General features: G+C 32.3%; 1 protein-coding gene across 1 annotated transcript in view; it reads right to left on the reverse strand.

Moving 5' to 3' along the window:
- Ino80 (chromatin-remodeling ATPase INO80) overlaps nucleotides 1-14,886 on the reverse strand; it is a 124,227-nt gene that overhangs the window by 17,929 nt on the left and 91,412 nt on the right. The window contains exons 22-24 of the mRNA XM_088262156.1: nucleotides 11,295-11,397; nucleotides 11,081-11,184; nucleotides 664-817 (exon numbers count right to left, since the gene is read on the reverse strand). Of these exons, the coding sequence (XP_088118282.1) occupies nucleotides 664-817; nucleotides 11,081-11,184; nucleotides 11,295-11,397 (361 nt within the window). The remainder of the gene's footprint in view (nucleotides 1-663; nucleotides 818-11,080; nucleotides 11,185-11,294; nucleotides 11,398-14,886) is intronic.

The following is a 14,886-nucleotide window of genomic DNA, read 5'->3' on the forward strand; positions in this document are numbered from 1 at the left end:
GGTGTTTAAAATTAATTCGTACACTTGACATCTGCTACGTTTGATAAAGAAAACAGCGCCTTGGTGATTTGAGAACAAAACAAATTTGTTTTTGCATTGGGAGGAGAATGTTTTTATAGCATCGTAATGTCAATGATTGAAACATATTAATTTATATATAAAGTATGCGAAATTCAATCTGGGTAACGATGAATGCTAGCGACATTTTAATAATTTTATGTTAGTAAACCCGTATGTCCGCCTCCGTGGTGTAATGGTTGACGTGTTTATCTACCGTGCTGGAGGTCCCGAGTTCGATTCCCAGGAGGGTAAATATAAATATTAGTGATTTTAACAATCCAGATTTTTTTCAATATCACCCTGGATTGGTCCCTAAAGCGCAGGAGTGATCACATTGCCTTCGTGTAACTAACGATAAAGATAATAATGCATCAATACGATGCAGTGCCATATGCACCATTGGCCGTGGATAAGGATTTGAAGAAGAAGAAACTACCACAATAAACATCTCAACATAGATGAGATCTCTCCTTTGATATAATGGTGAATATTGCAAGTAAAAAATGTAAAATAACTCCCAAGTAGAGAAACCCAGATTTGTGAACAAGCATTTGAACACACTCAAAATGTTTTATTACACACTTAAAAGGTTTATTCTCTTACCTGGAGTCGAGGCCCCGTTGGGGCTGTCGATGTCAACCACAAGCGGTTCGCTGCTGGTGTCGTCGTGCTGGTGATACACGATGGCGGAAGGGTCTCCGGGAGAGGGTGGACCCGACTCTCCCTCGCTACCCCTGCTACGCTTACCGTCAGCGCCCTAGGATAAAAAAGACAACAGTAAACATCATATGAAAGATGAGAGAATTTCATCAAAGACATGTGAATATTTTCAAAATATAATTAATAGGTCATATAAAAATTCACAGCGGTTTTTTCCACAAAATGGTGTTATTGACATTAACCTATCCATCCATCGGGCAACATTCACTCAATCGTGTCAAACAAACATGTGCTCAAAAGGTGACATCTTATTTATAGATTAGGCGTTTAATTTTTAGAACTCCATTTTAATTTATATTTAAAATTTTAAAATCAAAAACTCATTTTTAGTAGACTCTCAAAATCAGTGTTTGGTTTTAAAAATTATTATATAAATGATGACATTTTGCTGCAAAAACGCGGAGACTTTTTAAATGACTCAGTATATTATTATCTATTTATTGATTTGGCGTTTAATTTGTAGAACTCCATTTTAATTTATGTATTAATTTTTAAATCAAACACAGGTTTTTTGAGTCTACTAAGTTGTATTTTATTAACAAAAACACATAAAAAATTATATTTTTGTTTGATTTAAAAATTAATACATAAATATTATTATCAAATTTCATTCGTTGATTCGGCGGTCACTTTGTGGTAAATTCTATTAATTTTTTATAAGTTTTACTTGGTAAATACCACAATTTCATAATACACGTGTTTTTTTTTTTAAACACCGTATGGTCTTTGAAAATGATGCGGAATGCACTGAAATTATCCAAATTTATTTATTATTATTTTAACACTTTGGTCAAAATAACCTTCATATGCGGAATCTTTGGTCGAAATTTGCTTTTTTTAAAATATGTATACTAATTGAAGTAGTAACTGTTTCTGTTTCCAAATTTAACAGTATGGATACTTGATTTATATTTTCAACCTCTATAAAAATTTGGACGATTAAATGCATAAAAAACTAATCCATTCATAATTGCAGGACGAATCGATACGAGCTTTAAAACAATCTGAATTTTTATTTACATTTTATACCTCAGATTCAAGCGGAAATAATCGATTTCAGTCGTGGCGAAAAAAGGGTTAAAAAGTAACGCATTTCTTTAAAATATAACAAAATAAGAAAACAAAGGGCAAAATATAAATTATACTAAACTAACTAACTAACCATCACGCCGCTTCCCCGCAGGGGTAGGCAGAGAGGATAGAGCGCCACACCACTCTGTCCTTGCAAAAATTCTTCGCCTCTTCCACGTTCATGCATCTCCTCATACATACCCGCCGATTGTTACGACTCCTAACCTGACCACTTTCAAGTATTTGGCATACCTGATCGTGCCATGTTTTTCTCGGTCTTCCTCTGCTTCTTTTCCCGCTAACATTCGCCTCATAAATTTGTTTTACCGTTCTTTCCTCACTCATTCGTTCTACATGTCCAAACCATCTCAACACACCTTTCTTAATTTTATCGATAATGCTTATCTCAGCTTTGCATTCCTTCCTTATTTCACTATTCGCACATCTATCATACATCGTTTTGTTACACATTCTTCTGAGAGATCGCATTTCGACTGCATTCAGTCTACTTTCATCCTTCTTTTGCCAACTCCATGTTTCACTTCCATACATTAGAGTTGGAACCAAGACTCCGTTGTGCACTGCCAGTTTAGCTTCCGCTGATAGGTTTTTATTTGCTATAACTGATGATCAGTTATAGCAAATATAAATTATAAAGCAATAAAAGGTACATTAAATAGGCATACAAAAAAAATATTAGGTAAGAATCATGTTGAAAGGAAAAAAAACGAGACAAAATAACTAATCACTAACACAAATATCTTTCCGTAAAGTATTTTTTCAGTTCATTCATTTTGGATGCCTGACTGGGTTATATTTTATATATGTCAGGCAGCTGGTTAATTTGGGTATAGGCAATATATTGCAAGGACTATACTCCACACTTAGTTTTGTGTTTTGGCTCTACATGTATTTTATTATGTCCTCGTATATTACCATGATGAATTTCTCTGTTAAAAATCGGAGCAAGTGTTTTTGACTAGAATCTTCACTCATGAATTACATGAAATTAGAGTAGCTTTTAAACATAACGAGTAAATCCACTCACGAGGCTATGAAACTTAAAAAGTTGAAGCCTGAGTAGGGTCATGATAAGCGGTATTGCATAAGCTGTAGCTAGATTTCAGTAACTTGGGTGCAAGGTAATTAAAAAAACTGTTAAAAATCGGTTTGGTGTTGCTTTGAGTCGTTTTTAATATTATTTGTGGAGATCCTCACCATAAAGTTACATTTCCAATATTGCACAAAAAAATCCATTAAATGCAAATTTGTTCTGTTTACTGTATTCTATCGAAATCTTAATTAAAGTTGCGACAAAACGTGACAAATCTTATGGTAAACCAATATGAAATCATTAAATCGCACCAAAACGTAACAATTTTACAAGCAAGAATTCCTGATTACTTAAAATCATTTATAATGGAAATGTAACGTTTTGGTGAGGACCTGTTTTTTTGTTGTTGATGCAAATTTTAAGCAAAACAATACACAATATCTCTTTATCATTCGGCTACGTTTCGTTGTAGACTGCAATAATGATCGCGAGGCAAACTAAACACTAAACAGCCAAAGGCCGATGGTGAAATGAACGGACCCCATTGTTCCCGGTTTCCGTTTTCTGGGAAGAGTAAAGGGCGGCCCAAGGGCGGGTCGCGGTCCTGCCCCCGGACTTAAACCTACTGATTGACACCAATGTTAATTAATGTCATCGTGTTTCATGGTGAGGGCCTTCGTTGCAACGGCCCGCGGCCACGCCTCTAATATATATTGTTTTTTATTTATTTATTCATTTAATTTTTTGCTTTATTGACTAATGCATCAGTTTGAAAATACCCTAAGAAGGCGCAACAATTGCCACTGAATTTTTCATTTAATTATTTTAAAAATAAAATAAATATTTTAGTAGACTGAAATCAGGTTGATTTAAATATTAAAAGTATTGAATTTATTGCGACATTCATATCGTAGTGTGTCCCTATTATCTTATAGCAGCTGTGGCGTAGTTGTGTAGACGCTCGACTGCGAAACTGGCGTCACGGGTTCGATTCCTGCCAATTGCAAAATGAATTCAAGAAAGATTTGAAAAACCATATAAAAAGACTATTATACCATTAATTATATAAAACATTAAACCCTGAGTGTAAGTCCCTCTCCAAGCACAAGAGCTCAGTCTCTTTTTTGGAGAGGCACAGCGAATCTAAAACTATAAGTTTGCCATATAAGTTTGCCATATAAGTTTGCAAACAAATATGTACGTATAGTTATTTATTGTAGTAAAATGTTATATAGTATGTTATATCACGTTAAATGTTAACAAAAAATTATAGCTTAATTACGCTTCAAAGAAAAATAATAAAAATGCTTTAAAACAAGAATTTCATTTTACTCTAATATTTAATTTTATTCATAAATTATTCAGATTAATTACGCGATAAAACTAATATATTCGCATTTATATTTGTGCGTATTTTCTCAGAAAGATTAGAGGAAACAACAGGTCCATTTTTCAAATAATCGCTCACACCTTTCAAGAACGTCATAAATCAAAAATCGTCAATTTTGCGTTGTGCGTGTTTTCGGAATGCCCAGAAAATAAACTATATTCCAGCAAAAGAGGCATATTTTTAACTTAATATTTACCCGCTACAGGGCAGAAAGTGCTGTTTTTGAATTTTGAAGAAAATGTATTGTTTAATTATTTTTTTTAAATATACTAAATATTTTTCAAATGGAGAAAAAACCTTCAGGTTTTACCTAAAAAGATCTGTTGCACAGTAAAAAGTTCAATAAGTGGCTTGATATTTATTTTTAATACATTATATTATACTTTTAAACATTAAAAATCAAGTTTTTTGTTTTATGACGTTCTTGAAAGAAGTGAGCGTTATGTATTGTATATTTCAACAAAGTATTTGGAAGCAGTGGATACTTATTATGCTGTCAAAAACGTATAATTACATTTATTTATAATTCATTATACTCACAAACATTAATTTTACAGGTTTTGTGAAGACTTGTTAAAAGTTTTGTATTGCATAATAAGATAATTATTGTGAATTTCGTGTCGATTTAATTTTTTTAAAACATGGGTGCAAAATACTCAATTATATAATAAAATAAACGACTCCGAGTCACCTGTTCAAAATGAGCTAAACTTGCAGTATTTAAACTTGACAAAATAATAATATTTATATGGTGGTCGAAGATAAGGATGTTGCTGTCACTCTAATGATGGGTATTCGTTGAATTTTGGCCGAAATAGTGACTGTTTAGCTTAGTTGGATAAAGCAACTGACCTAGGGCTTACGTTTTTTCGATTCTGATATCCTGGAATTCAAGAATTCTGTAGTAGTATTTTTTTCAATGATAAATTAACGATGTTAAATATTACGGCAGTAGTTCCGTATTAATATAATAACGTAAAACAGTATGAAATCGATGTGCAGAGATCCATTTTTCTTATCGAATTTTAATGAAAGTGTATATTTTGTGCATATTTTACAGAGGTCCACATAAATAAAGAGATTAATAAAATAACAATACAAAATTTTCGACTGTTTTTGCGTTCTTTCGTTACGATTGTAATATAGTATTATATATAGTTAGATGTACCAATTTAAAAAAATAAAAGTGGAAAAAGCTTTATAAATATCGCTTTATTAAATTGTATACTATTATACTTCAGTCAACATTTACATATAAAATCAACTACTACTACTACCATAACGCCGTTTCACTGCAGGGGTAAGCAGGGGGGATCGAACTGTTACTCCTAGCTTCCTTCACACCCATACATCTAGTTATACGATGCTATGATTACGTAGACTTTTGACACCAACAGATTTTAGGTTCAGATTAAACTGGTCGTGCCAATGCCCATACCACGTCCCTTGATCATTTCAATTATCTCTAGTTTAGCCTTACATTACATTAAATATCTTCATTTTAATAATTAAGTATAATATTTAATATTCACAATTCAACTCATGATCATCGACTACATTACTCAAACTTCGTAAGGTTGCATTCATGCCTAAATTGAAAGTCCTTTTTGGCCGTCCTCGTTCTATTCCCCGAATCACATTTACCAAATAAATAAACCTTCTTAGTCATTCTCTCGTTATCCATTAGCTCCACACTTCCATACAACCTTAAAGAACTTTACTTTTATAATCAATACGGCCATATAAAAAAATGTGACGAATTTATAAGAGTAAAAAAACTGTCATTTTGTGCTTTAGAAATCACCGAAATTCCTTTTTACACGCGTATTACGTTCAATAAAAAAATAACAGCCAAATTAGTGTGGTATTGAATAATAAAATGAAAAAAAACGTGATTTTATTTAGAGTAATTTTAAATAATCACTTTGAAACTATAAGTGCTCGCAAACCACCGGTTACGATATGATAAGCTGACGTATCGAACACGCGAATTGTGTACCATACATGAAACGCCTACGGTGTGGCATGAATATAACATGAAGTCAACGTTAGGGGGTCGAATGTTTGACCCACAGTCGGGTCAGGGTCGCGACACTTGACCTCATACTGAGGTCATAAATCAAGAGAGAGAAAAAAACTCAAGTTCACGAAACGAGTTATCATAAAACGATTTAAGGAAAAAACCATAGCGATCACTCACATAATACGGGTGAAAATTTCATAGTTTTTTTTCGTATTTGCGAAAAAAACGACAAAACTGTTAAGTCATCGTTTTGTAATAAACACGATAATGTACGAACCCTTACCCTAGTTTTAGAGAATTAGATATCAAAAAATAATATTTTATGTTTAGGGTGATGAAATATTAAGAAATATTTATAGCTGTGACTAACTTAACTTACAGTACATATAGATATTTATCCTTATTAATGCTTTAGTTTATATTCAAATCCGTAGATGGAAGCATCTGTAGCTTCCGAAACTAATAGTTAAAAATAAAATAATACTCTAAATAAAATAATAAAATAATATGATAATAAAGAGGTCAAACACAGGTGTTTTCAATTACAATTTAATTATTTTTTCCACAAAGTGATTGCCGAAAATATAAATAAAATAAATATTAATATGTGGTAACAAAATATCATAAATTAACTAGAAAAAAAATTGACATGAATATATTTATATTAAAATAAGTAAAATAGGAAAATAATATGATATTTTAGGCGTGTGAATGCCGAAAATATAAAAAAAAAAATATTAATATGTGGTAACAAAATATCATAAATTAACTAGAAAAAAATTGACATGAATATATTTATATTAAAATAAGTAAAATAGGAAAATAATATGATATTTTAGGCGTGTGAATGCCGAAAATATAAAAAAAATAAATATTAATATGTGGTAACAAAATATCATAAATTAACTAGAAAAAAATTGACATGAATATATTTATATTAAAATAAGTAAAATAGGAAAATAATATGATATTTTAGGCGTGTGAATGCCGAAAATATAAATAAAATAAATATTAATATGTGGTAACAAAATATCATAAATTAACTAGAAAAAAATTGACATGAATATATTTATATTAAAATAAGTAAAATAGGAAAATAATATGATATTTTAGGCGTGTGAATGCCGAAAATATAAAAAAAATAAATATTAATATGTGGTAACAAAATATCATAAATTAACTAGAAAAAAATTGACATGAATATATTTATATTAAAATAAGTAAAATAGGAAAATAATATGATATTTTAGGCGTGTGAATGCCGAAAATATAAATAAAATAAATATTAATATGTGGTAACAAAATATCATAAGCGTTTCCTGGAATGTAAAATAATTCGGGAAAAAATATTTCTTACTTATATGTAATACATTTCACGAAGGTTTTTGCTAGTGAAAAAACACTCATTCAGCCATACACGTCGCTGATAAAGTTTCATGACTGATATATTCAATTAAGGCTTCAACTTTATATGTTTCATAGCCTAAACCTTTTTGTGAGTAGATTTACTCTTTGTGTTTAAAGTTACTATAAATGCATGTAATTCATGAGTGAAAATTCAAGGCTAAATACACTTGCTATAAAGCACTCTAGGACAATATTTTTTAAAAAATGGCACTTTACAAAAAAGTAAAACATTATTATTATTAAGTGGTCAAGTGGTTTAAAATGGTTTAAATTCCAAACTGTCTGAATCTCAAATTGTTTAAATTTCAATCTGTCTAGATTTCAAATTGTGTAAATTTCAAACTGTCTTGATTTCAAATCGTCTAAATTTCAAAATATTTATTATTTCAATCTGTCTATATTTCACCTTGTCTCAATTTCTAGCTGCCTAAATTTTGAATTGTTTAAATTTCGAATCGTCTAAATATGAAATTATTTATATTTCGATCTGTCTTAAATTCAAATTTTCTAAAAATCGAGTTTTCTAAATTCAAATTTTCTAAATTTCAAATGAACTAAATTTAAAATTTTTATTATTTAAAATTTTCTAAATTTCAAATCGTTCCAATTTCAAACCCAAATCGCCCTCCTAGCACAGTGGCCATCCCGACAACACGACGAATCTGAAAATGTGGCATTTCCGGGGGTAATCGGGAACGATCGCACTGTGCGCGACGCCGAAGACGTATGGTATGGTCCCGCGAGGCCTGAGAACGCACGTCACAGGCCGCGAGTTATTCGGCGATCGGCGATAGCGGCGCGGAGAGATGGCCGCGAAATATTTCGGAAAGCCTCGTATATTATTTTTTCCCCGCTGTTAAACGATTGTAATTGGTAGATAATGCTGCATGGTACACGAAAATTCCGCTGAGAGTGATCGCGAAATTCGTTGCACAAGTACTGAGCGCATGTTTTAAATGCACCACGCGAATACGTCACCAATCAAACGGCGATCTTTAATAATTATAAACGTAAAAGTTTTTTTTGTCATCTCAACATAGACGAAGAAGAATATGGAAGTCTCGGTATTTACAGAGCTCATGACATGTCACAGGGTCGTGAAATTTGTGTATAGGCATATTTTAAATGCACCACGCGAGTATATCACGAATCAAATGGGTAATCATTAATTAATAATCATATATAATATTAACATATGTAAGTATATGTAAATTACATTTATTTGATATCTCAATATAAGTGAAGAAGAATATGGGAGTCTGGATATTTACAGGACTTATGACCTGACAATGATGGTATAGGCTGTTTAAGTGATCACTTTACACACGTGCACCATTCACCATTCTACCCATGATTGACAACCACCCAGGTCGTAAGCCCTGTAAATACTCAGACTTCCATATTCTTTTATGTCTATGTTGAAAAGTCAATATAAAATCCATTCCTAAGTGAAGAAACTCAAATTTGTGAACAAGGATTCGGACACACTAAACAATTATATAATAATAATAATAAAACCCTTATCCGCACCCCAATGGTGCATAGGGCACTGCGTCATATAAACGCAGTGTTATCTTGATCGTTTACACATGAAGGAAAGGTGATCAGCCCTCCGCCTCAGGTACCAGTCCAGGGTAATATTGAATAAATATGACAGTGAAACAATCACTTATATTTATTTTACCCCCCTTGGGAATCGAACCCGGGACCTCCAGAACGGTAGCCGAGCGTGCTGACCATTACACTACGGAGGCGGACGAACAATTATATAAAAAGTATTTTTTCAATACATTTTTTATGTGATATTTGCAGATTCGACGTGAAAGATATCGTCTTATCGCATAATATTTTGCAAAATTGTACAAATTCACTTAATGGAACGACTCGAAAAATTATAAAGAAATCCAAAAGGTAGCATGAAATTATAAGAGATAAATCCAAAGTAATAAAAGCGAGCGAATGACACTAAAAACCGCGATAAACTAACCAATAGGGCGGCAGATGAAAAGCGAAACACAGAAACAAAACAGCAATAATAAAAAAATACGTAAAAGCAAACACAAGATGAAAAACAGCGTCCGAGAAATTTAAAATGAGAGAGAGAGAGAGAGATTGGATGCCGGGAGGACCCGTCTCAAAGATACGATTGAACACATTTTATTTTATTGCCAGCCAATAAATATCCCGCGTGAAATATCGGCGGCGGCGTGTGATAAAAAAATTACAGCAAATTCCCGGCGGTCCGCGACTCGAGACACGCGATACCACTATCTCGGATTTCGGCCATTCGCTGCGAGGAAAATCTGAAGAGGACCCTTCGAGAGTGATAATCGCCCGCTTTTGGTACGGATCACCTCTCGATCGCCTAAAATAATTATTGTTGACCATTTGAAATATCCTATTCTGTACCACAGATTCGATAACACGTTGTGTTATACTGCATTACAATAACAGTTCTTCTTTTCATTTTCTGCTTGGTGTAGGTCTTCCGGCCTGCGGCCTTTCGTTTTTAAGAGGATTTGCTTCCTGCGATGTCGATTTTCAGCTGTCGATCTATCTCTTTGGAGTCGTCTACCTTGGGATTGGCCGTGCAGTGCAATGTGGGGGAGTCTGGATGGTTCCATTCTCCTTACATGCGTATACCATTCTCACCTTCGTTGCCTTCCCCATCTAACGACATCTTCGATGTCGCATATTTCTCTATAATAGTTGATTATTTGAAATATCATATTTGAGATGTACCCCCAATGATAGTTGACTATTTGAAATATCCTATTCTGTACCACAGACTTGAGAACACGCTGTGTTATACTGTATTACAATAAAAGTTGACTATTTTAAATGTCCTATTCTGTACCACAGATTCGAGAACACGTTATATTATACTGTATTACATTAATAGTTGACTATTTGAAATATCCTATTCTGCATAACATATTTGAGAAACGTTGTGTTATATTGTATTACAATAATAGTATACTATTCGAAATGTTTTATTCTGTACCACAGATTTGAGAACACGCTGTGTTATACTGTATTACAATAACAGTTGACTATTTGAAATATCCTATTCAGTACCACAGATTTGAGAACACGCTGTGTTCTATATTACTTACAATAATAGTTGACTATTTGAAATATCCTGTACCACAGATTCAAGAACACGTTGTGTTATACTGTATTACGATAAAGTTGACTATGTTTTTCCATTTTCAAACAACGTGTTTAAATGCATCGAAATGCGTGTCACAATACATTTTAAGAAATAGTAATATTTACCAAGAAAGGTTAATTTGATAAAAAAAATGAAAAAATCATAAGAATGATTGATAACAAAAAAATGAAAAAAACATACCTTTGGCGACAACCCGTAAGACTTTCTCTTTCTATCTTTGTCCCCTCGTATAAGATCTATGCGGTTATCCTCCAGCATTCTTCTCTCTTCGGCTCGCTGTTTGTCTATTGAGAAGAAGAAGAAAAAACAGAAATTAATTTATAATTGAACAGAAATTAAAGATCATTTTAAACACTTAACAAAATGAGATTTGTAAAGACGTGTATCGACTTACATTTAAGTTCTATTTCCTCATCATCGAGAAGTAGTGAAACAACTTCCTTTGGTTTGAGGGTATCCGGTTTGAAATGGCCACCGCTGATCACCATCCTTTGAATCTGAAAAATAAAACACAAAATGAAATTAAAATTATACTACAAAGGGTTAAGCCACAAATCATGGAATTAAAAATAACATATATTATGCTATGTTGGGCTAATGATGAAATTTAAAATAAACTATTTTATGCTGGGCTAATCAACAAATGATGAAATTTCAAATATACATGTAAGGCCTTTCAACTCAAGATGAACGTTAAAATATAAAATTTGAGTCTAATAAAAAAAAAAAATTATTTTAAAATACATTTAGCTGCGCCAAACAACTAACGATGAAATTTAAAATATACCATGTTGGGCTGAGCAACAAATGATAAAATTTAGAATATACAATGTTGGGCTAGCCATCAAATGATGAAATTTAAAACACACAACATTATATTGAGCTAGTCAACGAATAAAAAAAATCAAGAATATACTTTGTTGGGCTAGCGGACTAGCCAACCAATGATGAAATTTAAAACACACTACATTATGTTGGGCTAGTGTAAAAATGATACAATTTAAAATATGCTTTGCTGATCTTCAATACTTCCCCCTAATGTACTCAACTAATGATAATAAATATTGTTAAATAATCGACCACCCTCAATCTCGTTAGATTGTATTGGATCTCGTACCGTTGTATCGAATTCGCTGAAGTTTTAGCTATCGATACCACAATGTGTGTATGTGGACATTGTTCGGAGGATCCTTTGTACGTTATCCCGTAGGAACTTAGGTTATACACAAATAAACGGAAGCAGATAGTATCTAGAATCCTGATGGAGCATGCTTGTTACTCGAGCGACCTCCTGTGATGTAACAGTACTTAAAGGGTCAGGAAAGGAGTTTGTTATTAAGCACTTAGCACTTAAAACACGTGATAAAAATGTTAGAAAAATGATTAGAAAAGGTAAGCTTATTCCTTAAATTAAAAAAAATAAATTAATTTACTAGGATAACGATTTTAGATGGATGAGGGTAGGTTTTTGTATGGACTCTTTGTTACAATTTCAAACTTTTGACAGGATTTAAAATAAAAACCTAATATTTTATATATGGACAACGTCAGTTCAATACGTTGTCTAATTTAATACAGTAGAAAGTGATAAAGATAATGAATGCATCGAAACACGTGTCTTAGTAGATATTTATAAAGAGTGGTATTTTTAAAAATACATCGTATAATGTTACGCATTCCATGGACCGATATGATGAGTAATGTGAATGTGCTCCAAAGAGTAGGAAGACAGTTGCTGACTGATAAAAAAGTCCGGAAGGTGTCCTATCTGGAGCATGAGCTTAGAATAGAGAAGTGCGAGCTATTGCACCTGATCATTAAAGGCAAAATATAAGGTCGACGACGTGTGGTCAGAAGACAGATTTCCTGGCTCCGGAATATATGGTACGAGATTAAACGGGAATCAGAACCATCGAGTCGCTGTTTAGAGCTGCCCAAGACAAGGATAATTACTCTCAATAAATAGTCGACGTCAGGGGGACCTGACATGACACGCAAAGAAGATTTAAAGAAAAAGAGTTGAATCAAAAAATTAAGAGTAAAAATCATAGATATATTCATTCATTATTCTTCTTCGAACCCATTTCCACACATAATTGTGCATAAGGCGTAACATAGCATTGACGCAGTATTATCTGTTTAGTGTTTTAACAAAGTAAATTTTGTTTATTGATTTAGCGTTTAATTTGTAGAACTCCATTTTAATTAATGTATTAATTTAAATCAAACACAGATTTTTTGAGTCTACTAACTTAGTAGACTCAATAAATCTGTGTTTGATTTAAAATTAATACAGAAAGTAAATTTTGTTTATTGATTTGGCGTTTAATTTGTAGAACTCTTTTTTAATTTATGTATTAATTTTAAATCAAACATAATTTTTTTGAGTGTACTAAGTTGTATTTTATTAACAAAAACACATAAAAAATTAATATTGTGACAATTATATCGCCTAATTATGGCATTTTCAAACGAATTTAAATTTTATTTAATTTAATGACATCATAATTTTTTAATGTGTTTTTGTTAATAAAATACAACTGTGTGTGAGTAGACTAAAAAAAACTGCGTTTGATTTAAAATTAATACACAAAGTCAATTTTGCACTCTATAATAGTAACTACATGCTGTTTTGTAAAATCTATTCAGTGATTTCGGCACTCATATTATTTGTAACTCTAATTTACCTTAATTTCAATAAACAAGTAAACATTTGTATAACACGACACGAGTGAGTTACCTATGCCATAGAAACCTTAACATACAGTGTATGAAACACCTCCTAAAATAAGTCGAAGGATTCTACCGATTAACAAGACGTGATTCTAAAAGGACAGCGCAAACATCAATTTCAATAGAAGCACCAAAATATCGAGAGCTAAATGTGCCATTGTTTCACGGATAACACGACGGAGAATAAGAAAATTTAAAAAAAAATATACCTCACGAAAACATCGTGTAATCACAAAATTGTACAAAACCAAAGGAAAATGTAATAATGCACAGGTGCATCCGCCACATACGCGGCATAACGACATGACCGGGTCGAAAACGTTTAACCCTTTGTACTCCGTTGTCGTCATTTGCCGTAATTTGGTTTTAACAGAAAAACAAAAAATCAAAAACATGAAAAAGAAAAAAGTTGTTGTCCAAATACTTGTTCACAAGTCTGGATTACCTCCAATTTTTAGTGTATGACCCTGCTTATTACCTACCATACTCGTATGAGTTATACATACGTTTAAAAGAATAAGGTACTTAGATCTGTTTTCTTAATAAATAATTTAAGCAAAATTTTAAATCGAAACAAAGTTAGGTAATTAATGTCTAATATATAGTCTTTGTGGAATGAATTAAACAGTTTTGGAGATATGAAAAATGAGTTTCTTCGCGCGAGTCTGGATTTGCAAAAAGGGAGTTCGAGTAAATTATTCAATCTTTGGCTAGATCTATTAATATTTTTAAGAAATATTGTTAGCGCACGAAAACATATTTTAAACACTGTTGGCAATAGATTTCTTGTAGCTCCAAAAGTTCAGCTTCCTGAAATAATTGGTTGGATAGAAAAGTAATTTTTTTGAAGCATGATTTTAATAATAAGTTTTTGTTCTGTTTCTAAATGCTTTATATGACTATCGAATGCTTTCATCCATCCAATTAGTCGATAACAAAGAGAATACTGTACAAGGGCACGATAGACCATTAAAGCATTTGTAACTTTTCATTTACTGCCTTACCAACAAGAAATCTAAATTTTCTAAAAATATCGTAATTATTCCTCATATTTTTACATTACACCCATTTGAGTAACTGGTATTCCGTGTAAAAAGACGACAAAGGGTTAAATCTGTGCATTGTCAGCGGCAGCCGCTGCAACAATAGATTCCGTGTGGCACGACCGTGGACGAGACGAGGCAGACCTACCACAAAGTCCCGATATTATTTTGACAGATCGGTACGACGAATGATGAATTGACGGCAAGACG

The sequence above is a fragment of the Brachycentrus maculatus genome, unplaced genomic scaffold, assembly GCF_059751285.1.
Source record: "Brachycentrus maculatus isolate JH-2025_06_01 unplaced genomic scaffold, ASM5975128v1 h1tg000173l, whole genome shotgun sequence".
NCBI lineage: Eukaryota > Metazoa > Arthropoda > Insecta > Trichoptera > Brachycentridae > Brachycentrus > Brachycentrus maculatus.